The sequence below is a fragment of the Lepisosteus platostomus genome, chromosome 18, assembly GCF_059453375.1.
Source record: "Lepisosteus platostomus isolate fLepPlt1 chromosome 18, fLepPlt1.hap1, whole genome shotgun sequence".
NCBI lineage: Eukaryota > Metazoa > Chordata > Actinopteri > Semionotiformes > Lepisosteidae > Lepisosteus > Lepisosteus platostomus.
The window spans coordinates 11,393,772-11,416,235 of NC_142628.1; the positions used below are offsets into that span (position 1 = coordinate 11,393,772).

General features: G+C 36.6%; 1 protein-coding gene across 3 annotated transcripts in view; it reads left to right on the plus strand.

The window, feature by feature from the left end:
* Positions 1-22,464, plus strand: part of chst1 (carbohydrate (keratan sulfate Gal-6) sulfotransferase 1) — a 39,197-nt gene extending 16,733 nt beyond the window's left edge. The window contains exons 1-3 of one of the 3 annotated variants that reach the window (XM_088612058.1): positions 16,254-16,385; positions 16,699-16,869; positions 20,724-22,464. In XM_088612058.1, coding sequence (XP_088468184.1) covers positions 20,765-22,027 — 1,263 coding nt within the window. In that variant the 5' untranslated portion in view covers positions 16,254-16,385; positions 16,699-16,869; positions 20,724-20,764 and the 3' untranslated portion in view covers positions 22,028-22,464. Of the gene's footprint in view, positions 1-16,253; positions 16,386-16,423; positions 16,870-20,723 lie in introns of those variants that run through there. The other 2 variants (XM_088612059.1, XM_088612057.1) reach the window with 2 other exon arrangements.

Here is a 22,464-nt window from a genome sequence, read left to right on the forward strand (position 1 = left end):
GTTATATTTGCTGACACATTTCATAGTTATTCAAATTTGACAGAACAACTGAACTAGATTTTACAAGTGCAAAGTCATTTCATAAATAATGCAATAACACATTTTCCTGTTACTTAATCAGGTTTCCTGTATTTTTAATTGAATGTATATCACAGCAACTAAGAACCAAATATAAGAATGTAGTTTACCAAGGTTTCTTGTTTATTAACCTGAACAATAGTTTTGTTTTGAGTGTAAGTCCATTTGACAAGAGCATTGCTAAACCTAACTGTAACTCTAGTGATTCAGTAACATATCATCTTGCAACTCAACTGGCAACCCACTGAAGCTGGGCAGGTGTGAGCCTGGTCAGTACCTGGAAGGGAGACCTCCTCGGAAAAACTAAGGTTGCTGCTGGAAGAGGTGTTTAATTGGGCCAGAAGGTGGCGCTCACCCTGCAGTCTATGTGGGTCCTAATGCCCCAGTATAGTGACAGGGACACTACACTGTTAAAAGACGCCATCCTTCAGCTGAGACGTAAAACCGAGGTCCTGACTTTCTGTGGTCATTAAAAATCCCAGGGCATTTCTCGAAAAGAGTAGGAGTGTAACCCTGGGCGTCCTGGCCAAATTTCCCAGTGGCCCTTACCAATCATGGCCTCCTAATAATCCCCATCTATGAATTGGCTTCATTACTCTGCTCTCCTCCCCACTGATGATAGCTGATGTGTGGTGAGCGTTCTGGCGCACTATGGCTGCCGTCGCATCATCCAGGTGGGGCTGCACATTGGTGGTGGTGGAGGGGAGTCCCCCATTACCTGTAAAGCGCTTTGAGTGGAGTGTCCTGAAATGCGCTATATACAGTACAGTAAGTGTACGCAATTATTATTAATAATAATATTCTTACCTAAATAAATGGAAACAGTCTTAAGAACTTTCCCAATGAAAATGCAAAATTAGGGAGCACGGGAGGGGCCATCAGTAGGAAAGAAAAACAGTTATAGCGAGGGAACGATTTACAATTCGTGTGCACGAAATGCTGTAACTAAATCGTCCCCTCGTTTTCTTTCATTACTGCACACGAAATAATGTTTTCTAACTCCTTCGCAATTTGTCAACAATAAAGCCAATCACTTCTTCTAAGTTAGTGTAAGCGGCTAACTTTCTAGGTACAGTACAGTATGTGCTGTATACTGTATAGCCGTGGGGGCGCACTTAGGCAGGTGCGGTATAGACACTCACCAAAACGTTTCGGTAGCGCAACAACTGTCCCCCGCCGGCTCCTCCTTGTGATCAGGTGCCGTTATAATGGAGAAGAATAAACGACGGAGGCAGAATAATCTTTTCCCTCGGAGATTGGTCATATTGTTGACTTTGTCATACACAGCACAATGCCATCTACACACACAAATCGATGACCTTAACTCCCCAGCTTGCTAAAACGCTTCTTTCTTACTTAGCAGCTTGCCTTACTCGCACTTATAGTTCCTGTGTCGTCACAACGACGTTTCACCCACTCCACCTGAAACGACTTTATTGTACTAATATAAAGACGCGGTAATGCGTTAACTAGCGTTTGATAGCGTTAGCTCGGAGCCGGGATAATGCTGGCGTTTTGAAACTTTCTTTATGCGTGCGACCAACGCGATTCAAAGAAAACCAAGGCAAAAAATCCTTTGGAATCAAAAGCACTATTTAAAAGCAAGGATTGTATTATTATTATTATTATTATTATTATTATTATTATTATTATTATTATTATTATTATTATTGTTATTATTATTATTATTATTTATTATTTATAGGGTATGTAACAATTCTATGGTTAAAATGAAACTGTTGTTCACCTTCGTTTTACATTTTTAGGATGCCTTCCTTTATTTTCCTTTGGACAAAAATCAAATTTGGAACTGGTCTGGATGAATAGGAACTTTAGTAAGCAGTAAGCTTCAGTAAGCAATCCATTTTTGATAAGATATGAGTCTGCTTATTGGCAAAGGCATGTTCAGCCTCCTGAGAAATAAACATTAAATTGATTCAAATAAATCTATTACACAGAATGTTCTAGAGCTCAGTAAAATGCAAAAGATGGGACTGGATTCACATAATCAGATTTGAAGGTGCTTAAAATAAGGCAAGTTTCATATAATTTAATAGAATGAGATGGAATAAAAAAATGCACGGCAATATACAGTTACTCCCACACCAGGAGAAAGTGATAAAATAAGCAATAATAATGAAAATAAAAAAATAAGGAAAATATCTGCAGAACTTCAGGCACAATTCATCTTACAGTCAAGGTTTTTCTCCTGTAGCATTTCAAAAACAGCTACAGCTTCACCAAGAGCTGAGTAGAGAGAAGAATACAAGGAAAGATCTTCAGATGTCTTGTCACGAGGGGATGGATGTATTAAATATTTTAACATAGGCCTATCTCAGCACCTCTGTGCTTTACTGACCCAAAAGGAAACTTATGTCATTTTATTGGGTAATAACATACCTCAAATTATGTAGCAATAAATTATTCTATGAATGTTGGCTCATTATTGCTCAGGTTGAATCCTCAGGCAGCTGTGTATTATAGCTGTTTGGAATTCTCAATACGCACAATAACTTATATCTTTATTTAGAAATTGAGATACTGACTGCTGGGGTTCTTATCATGCACTGGAAATATTGGCATGAGCTATCAAACTCCCTACATAAATAGCTTAGACTGTTTCTTTAGCGAAATCACCTGGCACTCTAGTGCTCCAGCTGTGATAGTTTTTTAGCCCACATGAAATAGGTATCACTTTATGTAGTTCAGACAGGGTTTAATTCCTATTAAAATCCTTTTAAAATGAAAAACACATAAAAAGTTTATGTTTCAAAACTAAAAAATACATTTACATTACATTGCATGGTATTGTGAAAAAGATTTAGGTGGAATACATTTCATGAATGACAGGTATGAATGTGAGAAATTAATTTAAGTGAGAACTCTCATGGCATCTGCCATCATCTATGTTATAATCCAAATTCCCAAACAGCTCCAGATTTGTTGCCTATCATAACTACTGTGCCATCTGAAGCAGCTCCCACACATCTCTTCTATTCTAATGAGCCGATTATCAGGGAAGTGCTTAAACTTTAGAGAGAAAAAATCAACTGTTGTTGTTGTTGTTGTGGCAAGTTTTGCAATGACATACTGTAGTTCTCCCTGTAATCTATCATTATTGAACGTGCAGGACAACAGGAAGTTTCATCTCTTGACTTGGATTTTAATAATAAGTAAATAAAATAATTGATTGCATTTGCATAGGTTCTTTCACCCCAAAGGAACCCAAAGTGCATTACATACAGTATACTTTAGGAAGGAACCCATTGCAAACACTATTGAAGTTAAGCATCGATCTAGGTAACATGTATCAGTTTTAGATTAAGGAAGAAATTCAGGGAGTCCAAAATGGAATGTAATGAGGAAACTGGGATTAACACCCATTTCTCATTTCTTTAATAACCAAGTAGTTTCTGTAAAGGGTTACCATCCCAATAATTACCTAGCCCAGCCTTGCTTGTTTTCTGAGCTCTGACAAGACCAGGTTAGAAGGTGATCAATGCTACTGTACTTACAAATACTGTATATGAACTGTTAAACTGCATACTCGTGTAGCTGCAAATTGTCAGTCAGTGTAAGCAAGATTTTAAGAGTAGATCTGCTAGTTTATAAGACCTGTAATTTTTTTTCTGAATTCCATATAAACTCTTTCTCCACCCTTGGTTTCTCTGAGCTGCTCAGAGTTTCAAAAGAACCTCCTCCCACACAGTTGTAATTAAAATGGTGCTTGTCATCAAAGTGTTCATAAGGCATTTTTCCCACCTGCATCTAATTCAGTTGTGTAAAATCAAGTATCTTGATATTCATGATCCTCCTAAAGTCAACCGTGGCCCACAAAAAAAAACATAAAGCAATGGTTGATATCATGGATGAATGTGTGTTGCTTAACAGATTAACTGTGTTTCACACTGTGTCCTTAGAGTCTGCTGGAAAGTTAGAGACTGGCTAAAAGCCAGTATATTAATCAAAGCTTACGCATGAACAGTCAAGAATTAGAGTGACCCTGCTTCATGCTCAGTACATTCATCCTACAATGCTGAATTTAAAAACTCTGTATGACTTCTCTTGTTGTCTTTTACACAACAGTTTTATCTGCTAGTTTATGAGTTTACTTTACAACCTTTGTATTTAGTCATGTTTAATAATGCCTTGGCCTGCAGTCCAATCCATTCAAAGCATACTTTTTAAAAGCATTTGACTCGAAGGAAAGCACATTAATTGTCCTTTTGTGCTTGTCTGATGTGTTTCTTACTTAACTACTCTGTTACTTTAACAGAACTTTTAGAGCTCACATTTAACAAGACACTGCAAAATTAAAACAGCTTCATCATTCCGTAGCAAATGACCACCCATGAACTGATCACTTTCAGAGTTCAAGATCTCAAAGTTAATTGGTTTTCAATTGGTTTAGCAATGACTATATAGCAAAATGGACACTCAATTAAGATGTTCTCTGATACGGTCAGTAACTATTTATTTCAAAAGGAATCCAATAAAGAAATCACCGAAGAGGACCATTAAAGGTTTCCCAATACCGACATACATTTAAAAGTAGAATTGTCATTATAAAGGCTCTTACTTAGAGCTTAGAAGTAAGTATTATGAATATTTAATTCGTTAAGGACATATCCAATTATTTTTAACACATGGAGTTGTTGTCTGTGGTGTTGTTTTTATATGCAGTTTCTTTGTGATGTAAACTTTAATCCTCCACAGAGGATTACAGTTTGTACATTTACATAAATACACCTTTTAACATTTTGCCTTACTACTGTGGGTCATGTAATGTAGCAGCTTGGCTTTGATTTGACAAGCATGGGTAACTCACCGGGTATGGAAAGCTTATTACCATGAGGACAAGCCATGGTTACTAAGCAAAGCCCCTTCAGGAACCCACACTTTCACTCATGCATCTGAATCTGGGAAGACAAAAAAAATACATTTATTTAAAAAAAGATTAAATAAACACACTGATTGAATCTACAGTTACTGTAGATGGAACACGCTAAGATGTACCCAATTGAGCCAAAGCTGAGGAAAAGCTGGAACTGGCTAGAAGTCCTGAAGAGACCAAATGCCGAAGAGGCAGCAGTGCTGCTGGGGCAAAATGTGATTTAAATGCACATGATGGAGTCTGGCTTTAAGCAAACACAGCTGGAAGCAAAAAGGAACAACAAAGGTTCACGAAAAGGGAAATGACTGCAGGGTCAGGAGTCTGTAAAATCCCACCAGGAGTTAAGCTTCCCTGTGTTGCTGTGAAGGACTGCATAAAATACACAGCATGTGCATGTTCTTTTCTTCTTGGCGACTGATAAAGCACAGAAGGAGCAAGAGATGGAATAATAACTTATTGCTAAATAGGGAAGACAGTCTGATGTGTAATTTCCTTGAATTTCTATTACCATCCTATACAACTTTATCTCTTGATCCTTATGTGCAGTGCACTCCTCACTGGCACTCTACATTTTCCAGCTGCAAGCACAGAAGAATCCTGCTATATTCATAAAATTATATAATACACAGTTTCCTTTAGATAGGTCTTAGTTAATTAGCTCATTTTAACATTTTATTGAAACTTTGTTTTGTTTTCACCGAATAAGATTACTTTGGAAATCCAATAATCTGTATATGTCTCTTTTCTCTATTCCTAATTCTATAAGATTAACTGGCAGGCCTGATTCAATGTTTTTTTCATTCCTATTTATTTGAGAGTTACACATCTCCAGAATTCTAAGTGTAATGACATGTGTAGGCAAGTATAGACATTTATGAATGTATGGAAAAAAGATCATTATTTCCTGTAATTTGAATTCTTTTTAATATGCACCAAGTAAAAAAACTGACTTGCAAATCACACTTTTTGTATTGTAGACACAATATCCTATTTTCTCTCCAAGTATGCTAGTGATATCCTATTCAAAGCGATTTTTTCAATGGTATTAAGATTATCTCTTGGGATAATCATTAATGACTATTCCTTTTGATATGCAAACACTTATCTCATTATAATATTGTTTTTTCTCTTTTTTATCTATGGAAACGTATTAATTAAGAGAGTGAAAGGTTAAGCTCCAAATCTTTTTCTTTTGCACAGCAATAAACATCTCTGTATAACCACCTGTGCTCTGTGTTTTCAAAGTTACACAGACAAAACAATGCATGAAATCAAAAAATGTAAAACATACAAAAATGAGCATTGCATATTTCTTTTCTTAAAATAAAAAATACCTACCTTAATTAAAGTCTTTAAGATCCTTGTTTGTAAGAAGAAAACACAAGAATACACATTATGTGATCTGATAGTCATTTGGTGTCAGATGGTAATTTCAATCTGAAGACATAAAAATAAAACCAGACTAGCAGCTCATCACACTTTTTGTAAAACTAATTCAAAATTAGATTTAACTAAATTGTTCAAATCAACATAAAAAAACTGATAAAACAGGGTCATCCAGTGCATGATCCCTAATTCAAAACATTATTTTCTTCATGTGGAAGGGTACGCTCCCCATAGTTTGAAAATGTATTCAAATTTGGTCAAATTTGTGAAATGCAGTTGTTTTATTTTGTATGTGTCTGAGGGGGTGGCAGGTGGGAATATGGGGTTGGATATCCCCAAGTGTTGAGCAATAGCCACCGAGGATCCAACATTAATCTTTCAAATTAACTCGGTTGTGCTCATCACCCTTAACTATTTCCCCAACCTTTCCAAAAATAGTAGTGAGAACTGAGCTGCACCATAATGTGATAAAATTAGAACTGTATTATGTATCAAAATATGTTTTTATCTTGAATGTATAGATACATGAGCTCCACTGTGAAAGGCTGTGATATTAGTTAAGAACAACATCATTGGCTGTGGCAGTAGGATGGTCAAAGAGTGAACACCCCCTCTGGAATTACAGCAGTCCATTCTGGCTTGTACACAGCTCATGCACTGCATAGGTCAAAGTCAAGTTATCTTGGAGGGAAAGTTTGGGAAATACAGTAATCAACTGCCAGAAGAGATTATTGTCAGATTTCAGGAATGTGAGGCTTTTCTATACCAGTCCGTTAGTCTTAATTTTTGAATTATTTCCATACTTACATGCTTCTGCAAATACAATTGTGAAAAATAACTGTAGTTCTGTTTCAAATCTTATATTTAATAGCATTTACATCTACCGAGGTGATATGTCTCATTTCAATTGCTTCATAAAAGTCTCAAAAAGGAATTCAGCATGTTATTTCACTTTTTCTTCTTGTTATTTTTTAAAAAAAGTCCATTTAACCTTTTATAACCACTTTTTATATATTACAGAAAATTGGCGGCATTAGTTATTGATGGAATCTGAGGGTGGAAATGCTGCTGTTTGTCATCTTTGTGGATCAAAATTTAGATCTTATGAACCTTATCTACCTAGCAAGTTAGTCAACTACCTTTTCCCTTTTGATTTTCTGTTTCTAAATTTTAGCTGTGTAATGTAAGACACTTAAAAATGTAAGAAAAGTGGTCTATTAAATGAGCCATTTAAGCATTGCTTATAGCCAGTTTTACCATTTTTCTTCTTTCCAGCAGCTATAAACATTATTACCCACCTGTTCTTTTGTGCAAGTTCTGCCTGTCCCTGAAGACATTCTGCTACCAGCAGGGAATAAGGAATGTAGCACTCTCTGGACTAAGAACCTGGTTGAAATGTGATACTTTTATTAAGTCAGTTGGAGAATGAATGGCATCATTGGCCCAAAAAAAAGAAATCTGACACTGTAAATCAAGAATCGGAGGTATCCCTGAGAACAAATTAATTATTTGCAAAAGGGAATTTAATAGGTGTTTAGCAGCCTGCATCTTAAAAGCACTGATCAAATAAATTATTTTTAAATCAGTATTTAAATTTGTACATTCTTGGAAAATATGGTTTAAATTCCACTCAGTACAGCATGTGCAAGTGCTTAGTTCTTGTTAATCTGAATTTCTCAGTTCCAGATTTTCTCATTTGATCTGATGGCATGAATGTTGGAAGACATCCTGGAGGACGATTTAGGATTATTACAGTACTAATACTCTAGTAATTGTTTGCTGTCATAAAATTCCTCACTCTTTAAAATGCCTGTTCTTTTTTGCCTGTTTTACTGAAATATTTTCTTGGCTTCACAAATCATGTCAATATATTTGTCCCTGAAATGTTGGAGCCAAGGGATATTGACCACTACATTTTAAAAAATATTCCATCAACACACACTATTTACATTGTACTGTACAGTACATGTAAGCATCAGACCCTATCACCTTATACTTCCAACACATATAAGCTTTCTGCAAAGGATTAATGCAAATTTTGGTATTTTATTTGAAGTCCTGTCAAAGGTCTTTCCTCTGACATTTTGGAGAGATAGTAAAACTGTCAAATAGAGTTTTTCAATGCGTTTTGTAATCAGATTTTGCAAGATGTAAGCTGCTGCTGGAATTTATATTATTTCCAAGAAGATAATTCTTCAAAAGATGAGCCACTATCTCTTAAATCTTGCTTTATCATCATGCTTTATCATCAAAATTATACCATTGGAAGAACACTGGAAATTGAAAATGCAATATATTTAAGAGCATTTCGAAACAGGCTCAGTGAAAAATGCTTTCCTACAATACAATACTATTAAGAGGATATAGAACAGATATTATACAGTTTGTTTCTCATTTGGTCCTATAAGAGTAACAGTATTGTTGAACAATTCTAACCTTTTCCTTGATTTGATTTTTCAACTTTTATATTTATCCCTGAGGTTCAAAATAAGTAATTCTTAAAAGGTTTATACTCTATAGTTTGTAACATGAAGGACCAAGTCAGATCCCTGCTTAAAATTGTTCCTGTCAATCAGGACAGGAAATAAGCTCAAATAGAAACAGGAAAGTATACAATAAAAGTGTCAAGACTGTCCTGAAGTTCTTTTAAGATCTTAACAAAACCACCAGCCTTTATAGGAGCCCTTATTTCATTTGTACATGTTTATGTTTTCATAAAAGCAGAATAGATTGTTACAGAGACACACAAATTGTTAAATCTCACAGAAGGTGGCGGGTGGAACAGTAGAATCATGTTTATATTGTAATGTAGGTATTTTTGCAGATTATATTTAAATTTCCATTTATAATTGCATTGATTTCTGAGGAAATAATGTTTACCTTTTACAATAATGACTTACATCGGTAACTAAAAGTGCTTTTATGTGCAACCAAAACCATTTTCAAACAATGTAAAAAGAAACACTTAGGAAGACTTAAAACTGGATGACAGAACTACTGTATAAGTATATCAATCTGTATTGTTCTAACAGTAATAGCAATTAACATTTTTTAAGCTGCTCTGTAGCAAAGGATAAGTTATATTAGGTATTTTAGTGTGTTTTTAACAGTTGAAAAACTACATACAGTGCATAAAGTGTGCTTGAAGACTATGAGGCAGCTTATTCCAATTAAAGATTTTAGATTGTGGAAAATGAAGATTATCTCAAGAGACAAACCAAAGAGTATGTCTGATTGCCTTTTTTGTTGTTTTAGAGCATTATGTATCTCTGCTACTTTTTAGACTGAGTTACAATTGCTAATTAACATATTTATCAATTGCAGCATGGTGTAGTGTGATACCCATTTATCTAAATATGCTCCACCACTTTGTAAATGAGATGGCTTAAACATCAGGCATCTGATGTAAATGTATTCAGGATTCTAAACTGACAGATTTTCAAAACCCAAGTTTAATTGCCATTCCACAAGAAGGGAGATCTGAATAGTTCTCAAAATGAGGTGTTTTGTGTCAACGAGTTAAAGAGCCAGAAATGTCTCCAGGACAAAGCTATACCACTAAGGCTTCATACAATATTTTATTTCACAGGGTTTTTCTGATAACACCTTTGTGTAATGTTTGCATACAGATTTATATTTTACGTATTATATTACAGTACCTGTCATAAAATTCAATTAAGAGGGATACAGATTATTTTCAAATAATGCAATCGTTGGTTACGATTACATTGTGAAGTTGTCTATGATCTGTCTGTCTGGTTAAGAGTACAGTACTTAGAGCTCATAAATAATAAACAAAGTATTCATTTTGGTAAGATACAGTACCAGAAATATCAAAATAATTTATTTATCAACATGAAGATCTTTAAAGTGGAAAGAATGGAATCTCACATACTGTATCTATTTATGTTGACCTGTGACTACATTTGCAGGACTGTAGTTCTTAGGTTTCCACATGGGATCAAGATCTTTGTGGGAATTTCCAACAGATAAGGGGGATCAGTGAACTGTAACACAACGAGTAAAAATTGTTTCAAAAAGATCTGTACAGTATGTACAATGCACTTAAACACTCGCACCCTGAGAGGAACTTGAGAACTTAAAATAATTTGTTACTGCCTGTTATCATGCTGAAATTATGGTACTTAGATACTTGTAAAGAAATGGCATATCCAGTCATTGAGTGAAAGGCCCTGCTCTTAAACATTATTCTTTTAGCAAATTAAATAAAAAAACAGTTATACCTATCCACACAATGGTGTTTCATTTACTAGTCTGTTGACAAAACTAGACAGAAACAACTATTTTTGTGGGGTAAGGTTTTCACAACAACCAAGTAACAAAAGCAAAAGTGCAATATGCATCTTTAGTTTGACATTGTTCTAGTAGATTGTTTCCATATATAAAGGTACTGTAACACCTCCTTAAACACCACAGGAAATGTATTCCTGAGTACTACTAGAACAAAAACCATTGTAAAGGGGAGTCTTGCTTCTTATTTGCATTGTGAACGAAGCAAACTAGGCATAAAACACACTAATTGTTGCCATGTGTTTACAACTGACAAATTGGTTTTGTGTTCTATTTTAATATGCCTGGCTTGTTTCTGTCTATTTAATTGAATTGCTTGAGTGGATACAATCCGATGAAGAAGAGTGGCTGTCTGACAGCAGATGTTGTATATGAATGCGAAGGCACCCCCTGAAATAGTTTTACAGATGCTCTTATTGATGGCAGTGGTGATTTGTGTTCTAAAATGTGTGGCTGGTAAGTGAGCACAGCAGTGGACTCCTGCATTTTGTGTCCATGGAGAAAACAGATCCATCTACATGGCTCTTAAAAAAAAAACAAGATCAAAAGCAGCTGAAGAAAGTCAGAATTCACTCGAGATCAGAGATTTTTGGAGACTGTTAGGAATTAATGTTTTCTATTTATCAAGGGCATTTGGGAGTTTAAGGGATTTTTTGTTTGTTCTCTTTTTACAGGTGTCTTTATTGTCATGAAGAAAGTTGCATTCTTATAGTACTTGTAGGTAACATGGAACACTGGCAGAGAAGACCCCCAGAAACAATTTTCTTTCTATTAACTGGAGTTAACCAAACAGTCTGCTCTGTTACCTTATTAGCTTCAAAAACATTAAATAGAAATCTGAGCGGCATATTAAATCAGTATTTATACAGCAACAATGTAAAACTCATCTCCGTGGTAGTAAACTGTATGTGGAATGAGCTGTTTCACTGGGCTAGACATGAGACCAGTGACTCACTGGCCAAGGCCCTGAGAACAAAATAATTTTAATCTAATTAAACTGTTATTAACCTTTCATGAATAAATTGAGCTATTTTGGTTGATATTTATCAATTCTGGTTGCCATTAAAAGCTCTTTAAGATATATGATACCAGCATGGAAATGTTATAATTGAGTAATTAAGCATTCTGTATCATTTCTCCAAAGGCAGAGCTGTTGGCTTGGCTTCTGCTAGCACAGGTTCAATTAAATCTATTTCAAATGGGCATTTAAAGCCCATAACTGACCCAAGGAATTTCCTGTCATTAATTGGTCCCTCGGTCTTGCACCATCACTTTCATAGTATGTAACACTAGAGGGCTGGTCAGCGTTTGCTTCCTTGTCCTTCTTTTAATGGTGTTCTGGCTGGGTGCCCAGGACATGTAGTGTGACACATTAAGTGGTGACATGTTACATAATACGAAAAAAGAACAAATTAAATATATATATATATTTTCAAAAGAAACACTCCTCAGCCTGTCAATGAGGACCAAAGAACCACAGCCCCTTTTAGCATTTTTCCTCTGGGTTTGTTGAGCTGAAGCTTGACTGTGGTTTATTCTGTGAAGAGAAACATTACACAGTGAAGGCATTCTTTTTTCAAAGTTAGCTGTACGTGATCCAAAAAATAGAACTCAAAGGAGGCTTTTATAAGATGTCCCAATCTGAGAAAAACAAACACTTGAAAAAGGCACGTCATGATATGCCTCTGTATAGATAAAAAGGTTGCATACTGTTATTACCAATAAATTTGCATGAAAAGAAACACTAAGATTCTCCAAACAAATCGGTCGGTTCCGTTCAGGAGTTTTGAATGTGTGATATCTCTGATATCTCTGATTTTAAGAAATAAACATAATGTTGAATGTATTATTTTTTCTTTAGCAAACTAAAATGAAATGTATTTCAGTTTAAAATGAAGGGTATATTCTTAAGAGTGTCATTTCTTAACAGGTGTCCATGAAAGGTTGCACATGCAGTTCAATCAAGCCCACTGAAATTTTGAATGTACTGTATGTTACTTTCTGTTAATCTGAAAATAAATGTAATGCTGGACCTGTTATGCATATTTTAGGGCACTGCAATGAGTGCATTTAAGTGGAAGACAGGGGATGCTCTTAACATTTTCCAAAGCTCGGTTAAAAAAAAAGATTCTGCCCATGCTATTACGATGGCCCGTTTTCGACTATCCAACAGGGAGGTGTTCCATTTCATTGTGGCCTTCGGCAAAACACTATTCCATACAGGATAAAGTGATAAATATTCATTGCAAGATTTACTTTCATTATTTCTCCTTTTGGTTATTACATATATCGGAGGTTTTAACTTTCCATTATTTTATTTTTATGCATATGCATGACCTGTGTAATGGTCTATGGGACGAATTAGAATTACTGTAGATCATCTGTAATTTTGTTGGTTTTGCAGTATTCAACATATATTCAATATTCACACTTGATCTTTATGTTCATTATTAGAACACTTACATCCCAATACTGTAAATAAATAGGTTGATCGTTCTCATGAGAATTTTTTTTTCCACAACAGCATTTTCAATTATGCCTTGTGAAGCCTTAGATTAATAAATCAATCTTTTAGCCACAAAAACCATATCTTTTGTTACCCATGTTATAATTATCACAGAAAAAAAGCCAATTTGTTCTTTGCATGCTTGTTTTTTATTATAAAAACTGAGACTTCTCAAAAGTTATGTATCTTTGATTTGCCCAAACGTTTTTTTGTAGGAGAGTGGTTGGGGATATTAATGGCTTTGGACAGGAACGCAGGTGAAATCTGAAGAACAGATTTTTCTATTACATGAAACACCAATACAGAATCTAGTGAAGACACATCAAGATAATAATTCAACGTAGAAGCTGGTTTTCTTCAACATCCATACATTGGCCCAGGGTGACATGTGATGCTTATTCCAGGGATGCATGTACAGTACCTACTGTATTTGCAGCCTTGCTGGCACATAAACACACATGACAGTTGTGATGCGTGCCCCAGTGACCAAGCAAAGTATGATCTCCCTCACTAATTAGCATATCAACACTCTGGACTGAGCTGGGGAGGGCACATCACAAGGGTTATTGAGTAGAAACATCCTATCGACTAACCCATGGTACCAGAGGAAGGCTGGACAGTGATGCTGATATCTCAGAATCAGTCATTCCTCTCCAATGTCCAGGCACTCAGTCGAGTGTACAATATTTTCCTGTTCTGTCCATGGATCCTCCTTTGATGTTTCTCTCATAAGAACAAAAGTTGGGAAAAGGCCAACTGGCCTACCTAGCCTGCTTGATAGTTAGTAGCTAACTGGTCCGAGTGTGTCATCCAGCTACTTCTTAAAAGAAGCCAGGCTATTGGCCAAAACAATATAGCTGAGTAGTTTGTAACATTCTCTCACAACCCTTTATATAAAGAAGAGCCTTCTGTTCCTGGTTTTAAATGCACTTCCATGTAGCTTCCTCCTGTGTCCTCTAGTTCATATGTCACTGTTCAATTTGAAGAAGACCACTGGGTTGACAATGCCTTTGCGGATTTTGATAGACTTGGAGAAGGTTTCCGTGTCAGTGTAGAACCTTCCTTTAGGCAGTGAAATGTACTGTATTGCAGTACATTGTTCTTTTGGAATGAATCCAGAGTGGTGTGTTTTTTGGAGCATAGTGACCAAAATTACTGTATACACAGTTTTCTAAATGCGGTCTTATGAGTGCCTTGTACAATACTACTGAACTATACTATTGTATTGTTATACACTTGGATTGTCTTTTTCATTGCTTTTCCATAATTTCTAGAAGATATAGCCTGCTTCTTCTACTCCCTTTTCAATCCTCTTCCACCTTTGCCATCTATGTTAGCCTCATACAGAGCTGGTTACAACTATCTGTTGCCTCAGATAGGCCTTTCAGTACTCATCACCATGTCCACTGAAATCCAATATTTCTGAGAAACTGGATTATGAAGGCAGGAGCCACAAAGCCTGGACATGCCACTATGTCCAAGCTGTCCGGCTCTGCAGTTCTAGCTCACTTGTGATGTCAGTGTAATAGAGCTTCTTTCGTTCATACTGTTTGATTCACCCACTGTCTCGTGTGGCAACGTTAACCACATAGCTACAGTATGTTTGTTAAATGACTGGTTATGACAGCCTCAGATGGGAAAAACAGGAGCTCTTGGACATCTGCCTTCCTTTTGCTACAAACTTTTGTTTAATGATACATACACTATTAGCTTTAACCACAAATAGCTCATTCTTGTTTTCTTTAATTTAGATATTTGTATACACCAGTAACCGGCAAACTGCATTTCTTTCTTGCTCCTTTTTGTCTTACAATAATAATGTTTTTTTTATACCAAAGTGTTGCCAGGTCAGAAGTCTACAGTATACATGCAAACGTTTGTAAATATTTAATGAGTGGGATGGTACTCAATGACAGGACAGCTGAAGACACCTTGAGCCAAGTGGAGTTTGTCACCAGTTCCTTCATTTGATTATTAAATGTTAAGATAAATATTTGACTGCACGCAAAATGAAATTAGGATGATGTGACTGGTGTCAACATGACAAATTTTCTTCAAAACATTTATTGCTAAAGTAATTTTTTTTTTAATTTACAGCTTCCTTTAACTTTGAAAAATTAGTGGAAGTTCATCATCACATCTTTGTGCTCTGGAATCTGTTGTAGATTAATTTCCTCCAACTTCTGCTAGTCAAGTCGAAAAAAGAAGATTCGACACCAGTGTTCGGACTGGGGACCTGAACTCACGATGCTGGAATAGACCAGAGTCACTACTCCATGCTACCTTGCACCATATCTGTAATAGCAACATTTGCGTAAACATAAAAGCTTAATGTGTGACACAAAACTATTTTCTTTGTATTTAGCTGTTGCTCACCCATTTGTTTCTTCATACTCTTCTCCGATAATTCAGTGGAAAGGCTGTCAAAGAACACGACTTGATACTGTGTATCACGTTGCACAATCACCCTAAAAATAGTCTACTTTGTTGTTAGTATCTGTTAGCAATCTTTCAAAATGTTATTTAAATGGCAAAGCCCTTTCGTTTTAAACAGAAGTTTTAGTTATTAGTTTTGCATGTTTTCAATGTAAATGCTAAATGTTTCATTCACCAGGATCAGATTTCATGCTTTTTACTTACTTCACTACCGGTGTATCTTAAATTTAGAGTTTACTTTTATATACTGTACTATTCTGTATACCTGCCCCCATCAGTTCCTTTTTATTTTTAGCTTGTGATGTAGTTATAGCTACAGAACAGTATGTACCTGTATGATATATCATTCTAATCCTATAAAATGCCATAGGCAGCCTGCTTACAAATAATAATATCATTTAAAAAATACAGTAGTTGAATTACAGTGTATATGTCAAAAACATCTGCTGCTTGCCAAAAAAGTTACCTGTTTTCCAATTTAATATTTCTCTTTTTTCATCCGAGCATCTGCATAGTAAACAGTGATAGTAATTAGAGTGCGTAACAGACTAACCTTTGTAGCGTTTTCTGTTTAATACCATTCTTAAATCGAATACCAATGAATGATGAACTTGTGATTTGTATGTAGGGGAGGTGCGTACAGTGTCGGAGACAAGAATCCGCTGTCTTCGGAGACTGAACATTTTTTGCAATCGAAGCTGTATCGCCACGCAGAGGCGCAAGCTGACTTTGCGGAGGCGAGACGGAGAATTGAGCCAGACTGGAGAGAGAAATGTGGGAAATGGGGCTGGAGAGGAAGGGGATGGTGTGTGTGTGTGTGTTGGGGGGGTGGTCCAGATTGAGCTAACTGCCTGGTCCTCATATACTCCACACAGCAACACCTACACTGTAGTTAAGAAAATCTTCCGTACTCAGTGGGTGCTCATATGCTAAGGTCGCCTGCTTCGTCATAGCATTCAATTGCTCGAATAATTACGTTGTATATGTTTTTTTCAATAACTACAATCATGATCTCTTCCTCCGTGTAGCACCACCCCGGTCTCTTGCGTGGGTTATTTTTCGTTTCCTCTCTCTTCTTGCTATTCAGATGGCAGAAGAGGGAATAAAAGGTAGATGCTTCCCTTGGCTGTTCCTTGTAGAAGAGATGGGACCCAACCTTTGTGACTGGAACTACACAAAATTACACATCTGCAGCGCTTTTACGCAGAAACGCCAACAACCATTCTGCTACATAAAACAGTGATCTGAAATAAGGCAAGTACATTTATTTTCTGTCAGTTCCTATATTATATTTTGTTTAATACATTATTTAATGAATTATAAAACGAACGTTTTAATGCCGATAAAAGTTCGGCCACAATTGTTTTGCCTGTTTTGCAAATTTCTCTTTCAGCTGTCCGCTGCATTTCTACAGTATATTTCCTAGTGAAAGGATGTGGAGTTCTGCAGTAAATCAGATCTTCATAGTAGGCTAAGACAACCTGCGGATAATCGCTTTTGTCACATACTGTCATGTGTCAGACTGATATTAAGTATACCTTTTCTACAGATGAGAAAGTCGTGAACTTGAGGGAACTTCCAAGAATAATGTTAAGTTCCCGTTGCTTTCGGACAATGCGGTATTCTTATTTCTAGGTTATTTTATTAGTGCCGTTAGGAAATCAACAAGCTGCCGTTACAGTTGAAACGTTTGCCTAGTATGTCATCTATTAAAGCGACTGAAACTTCACCGCCAATCTCTGGTATTATATTTGGCATATAAAAATGGTACATTCTGTTAAAACAGACTACCAACAAACTGTAACTAATTTACAGGAAATATTACATTAAATTAAATTCAACCTGTAGTTCAATAGTACAATAGTACAATATGAGCTGTACCTTTTAGTTAGAAACTTTAGTGCTGTACTACAGTGTCCAAATACAGTATGAGCGTTGTTTGTAATTGAAAGCGTATTTATAAGTGCCTAAAAACAAATATTACATCGACACAATCCCTCAAAATGAACTTTTGCAAATGAAGCGTTAAATCTTCTTATTCGTGATTATTCAACGATAGACTTTGTTAAAAGCTATAAATGTTACCAGTAATGTAATTAATCTGCTGAATGTTTTTAAATATTTGAAATTTGAGGCGCCCCCTAGACACCGGGGTTCCTAAAATCACTGTGTCAAAGCAGAAAACCGACTCCTAACAGGACTTTCTCTCCTGTGTGCAGTTTGAGGCACAGTCCACAGCCACCACAACAATTTAATGTCTATAAAATACTTATTAAAACTACGTGGAGCATGTGCTACCTCTCTATTGAGGTCAGCTTGTGCTAAATTGTTCTCACATTATGGAAATATTTAGCGTAGTAAACAAAATGAACATATTAGAAATGTGTTCAATGAACCTAAAATCTATTAAAATCAAATGCAAAAAAATATAACACAAAAACAGTTACAGTACACACAGATTAGGAGGCAGAACCCATGGTATAAATACACTAATTTTAATTAAACAGCACTTTTTCTTATAGTTTCCATTGTTATTTCAAGCAATCCATTTCTCAAGGGGCTTTTCAAAATCTTACCTTCCCATAGCAAGGACTGCTATCCCTCACTGACAAACAAAGGGACTGTATAGACACAAGTGCACTAGATTCCCTAACCAACCAGAAAAAACCTGACACTCTATGTCATTGTTACCTGACACCCACGAATAAAAGGGAGAAAAAAACAGTCAAGTGGTAAAATAAAATAAAGCTTGGATATGTTCAAAATACAATATACTGTAAATATATAAAACCAGACCTTGATATACAAAGGGACTCTAACCACTAGGACTTTTTCACACAAACAAATCGAGACATTTTTCAGTCAGCTGAAAGCGAAAAAGAGCAAGTGAGGTACCTATAGAAAAATATGGTACATGCAGGGAAATCATACTACAGTTTCATTCTTCACACAAGTATTAGTCCAAAATATGCAAATATTGTATCACAATTTTCACAATCTCCTTATATTATCACATCCAAGTATTCAAAGCAAAATGAAGCCTATTGAGCTTGCAAAATGTCTTCCTAATTCCTTGCAGCTGCCAGGATCATCCCTGGAGCCAGCAGAACAAAGATCAGCAGACCTGGTCCTGGAGAACCCCAGACCAAAAGGTTCATAAGGAACAACCATTAACTCACTGATTTTTAGAGACTTACAACAATTTAACTGTGATCGGTTTAATAATAATAATAATAATAATAATAATAATAATAATAATAATAATAATAATTGCTTACACTTATATAGACACTTTTCTGGACACTCCACTCAAAGCGCTTTACAGGTAATGGGGATCCCCTCCACCACCACCAATGTGCAGCATCCACATGGTTTAAGCATGCAAATTGTTAAATTAAGCAATTAAGAGAATATTAGGCTCAAAAATGTGAAAACCCTTGAAGTATCATTTACCTCAATTCCTTTAATTATTACTTACTCATTAGAAAAATAATGTAAACAAAGATATTTTAGAGTAAGCTTTAAGACTTACTAGACTGTGGATCTCCAGGACCAGGGCTGGAGACCACAGCTACAGAACATCAAAAGAATGACACAGGGTCTGATTTCATTGTTTGATAAATGCATGCATTGCACCTGATTGTGATCATTCCCCCATTGTGTGTGAGGAGGGGACATCCTGAGATAAGGACTGGTGAGCTGATTAGAAACCAAAGTTGGGGGACCTGAAGCCACAGAAAAAAATGCTTAGAAAACAGATTGGTTTCTTGGCTAAAGCGACAAAGAAAATGATAAACGTTGTACAGTAGATCAGGTTGTGTGGCTCAGTTATCCAATTGACAAGAACTAGAGGAGGAAGGAAAGTAAAAATTCAAGCAAGAAAATATAAAGCTGATGTCTGCATCACTAGCCCTGGAGAGTCCTAGTATCTTCTGTTTTTCCTTCCTGCTGAGTTCTGAATGATTTAATTGGATCAATCTGTTGCTTAATTATGAGAAATTAACATGCTGTTTTGAGCTCTGCTAATTGACCATTTAAAGCTGCCTATAAAAAAATTGAAGGACGAGGCTTACAGACCCGATATAAAGCATGTGTAAATTTAAAGTAACAAACATTAATCTCTCCATCTACCCATCCATTTTCCAACTGCTTCCTCCAGTTTAGGGTCATGAGGGAACCAGAGCCTATCCTGTCAAGCAAGGATATACTGTACCCTGGGCAGGATGCCAGTCCATTGCAGGGCACACACAGACACAAACACAGTCACACCAGAGCCTTTTTTCCAGAAGCCAATTAACCTCCCAGTACGTCTCTGGACTGTGGGAGTAAACAGAAGCAGTAATAAACATGCAACACAAAAAGTTGAAATAATGAGGGTTCATCTTACACCAGCCTAACAAGATATGCTTAAACAAAGCATGACAGTTATTAAAATGAACCTCTCATGGACATAAGCTTTGAAAAGGAAGCCATTTTTATTTATTCAGGGCTCATTTTGCAAACTTAGGATGTTGGGTTAAAACTCTTCATTTGTTTAACTGCAATAAGAGATGTTTTCTAATGGTGGCAACTCTTTTGTAATCAGAAAATAGCTGAAAGTCATGGAGACCTTGTAGTTTCTAGCATGTCATTGAAACTGTAGCAGAATCCACATGATGGATTGTTTAGCTTTCAATGAAATGTATGTAATTCTAAGTACATATAAATAAATTATTACTAATGTTGCAGAACACTGCACTGTTTCGCAAATGCAAATTACAGCTTTGTCTGTCATGCATTATAGTTTGAGCCCTAAACTTGTGTAATGATTCCGAGCTATTGTAAACTTCATCCTACTGTTAGTATAGGCCCTTTATTCTTTGGAGATTCTCGACAAACTTAGCTGTGAAAAATGTTCAGTGTTATTTTTTCAGTTGCTGGAAAAGGTTATAATTTTAATCCTTGAAGACTAATAAAAAGCAGTTGTATCTTAGTTTGAGACTCGGTGTGCTTTTTGGGAGTCTGTTTTCCTGCACCTGGCCTGTTTACTGTAAGACATGAATGGGCTTTCTGTCCCATATTTATTTTTGCCTTGGTCTGTAATCCATTTTTTCCTCTTTGCATCACAGATAGCATCAAAACAGATTGCAGAGTCTAAATGAAGGTGTTCAGCCATGCAATGTTCCTGGAAGGCTGTTCTTCTGCTAGCCTTGGCTTCCATAGCAATCCAGTACACAGCGATTAGGACATTCACAGCCAAGTCTTTTCAGATCTGCCCAGTGCCGAGTCCGCTGAACTGTGGCTTGGGACAAGAAACTGATTCTTTTGACAGGCTTTGTGACGAGTACCCTTACTTTGCCTACAATATCTCCAGGAAGACTCATATCCTGATCTTGGCTACTACAAGAAGTGGGTCGTCTTTTGTTGGGCAGTTATTTAATCAGCATTCTGATGTGTTCTACTTGTTTGAGCCTCTGTACCATGTGCAGACAACACTGATACCCCGCCTCTCCCACAGCAAAAACACTGCTGACAGAAGGGTGATGCTGGGGGCCAGCAGGGACCTCCTGAGAAGTCTGTACGATTGTGATTTGTACTTTCTAGAAAGCTACATTAAACCCCAGCCGGTGAACCACACCACTGACAAACTCTTCCGAAGGGGAGCGAGTAAGGCCCTGTGCTCCCCACCGGTGTGTGATGCATTCCGCCCCAGTGAGGTCAACATTGAGGAAGGGGATTGCGTAAAAAAATGCGCTTCTCTAAACATGACTTTGGCTGCGGATTCCTGCAAGGACCGGAGGCATGTTGCCATCAAAACAGTCCGGGTTCCAGAAATCAGCGACCTCAGGGCGTTAGTTGAAGACCCCAGGCTGAACCTGAAAATCATTCAGCTGGTTCGAGATCCAAGAGGAATTTTATCCTCCAGGATCGAGACCTTCAGAGACATCTATAGACTATGGAGGATCTGGAGGGCGACGGGCAGAAAGCCGTACAACTTGGATATGAGCCAGCTGACGATGGTTTGCGAGGATTTTCTGAACTCAGTCTCCACTGGACTCAGCAAGCCACCATGGCTAAAAGGAAAATACATACTGGTGAGGTACGAAGATCTAGCGAGAAACCCCCTCCAAAAAACCAAGGAGATATACGAGTACCTAGGAATGTCGCTGGATGACAATGTGGTCAAGTGGATACAAACCAACACCCGGGGAAGTAACGAGCTGTCAGCGAAGCATAAATATGGAACCGTGAGAGACTCGGCAGCAAATGCAGAGAGCTGGAGGTTAAAACTCCCTTATGAAATGGTAGATTACACCCAAACTGTTTGTCAGCAGGTTCTAAACCAGCTGGGCTACAAGATGGTAGAATCCCCCGAGGAGCTGAAAAACATGTCAGTGACATTGGTTGAGAACAGAACTTTTTTACCTTTTTTGTAATGAAGGGAGTGGGGGACAACTATTTTTATATATTTATAAATGTTGCCTTAATTTGTTTCAGATTTGCACTAAATGTCCAAAACCTTGAAGGCATCTTAAGAGTAATTTATCATCAGCACAACCTTCATACATATACTGGACTAAAACATGTGATGCTGTATGCTGTTTACAAATTTTAAAATGAAGTACAAGAAAATAATGTTTGTTGATTTATAAAAGACCATTATTTTACTTCAGCAACAAATCTAAAGCACCATTCTTCTCTAAATTATTGTATGCTGGCTTGTTGCATTGACAAAAGTGAATGTTACTGTTTGTCCATTTTAAGTAATTGGACCCAAGAAGTTGTTAGAAAATGTACTTATTTCCTGTGGCTAAAATATTCAAAAAACTGTATGAGACCAACTGTGCAATAAACCTTTGAATGTTGCAGTCAA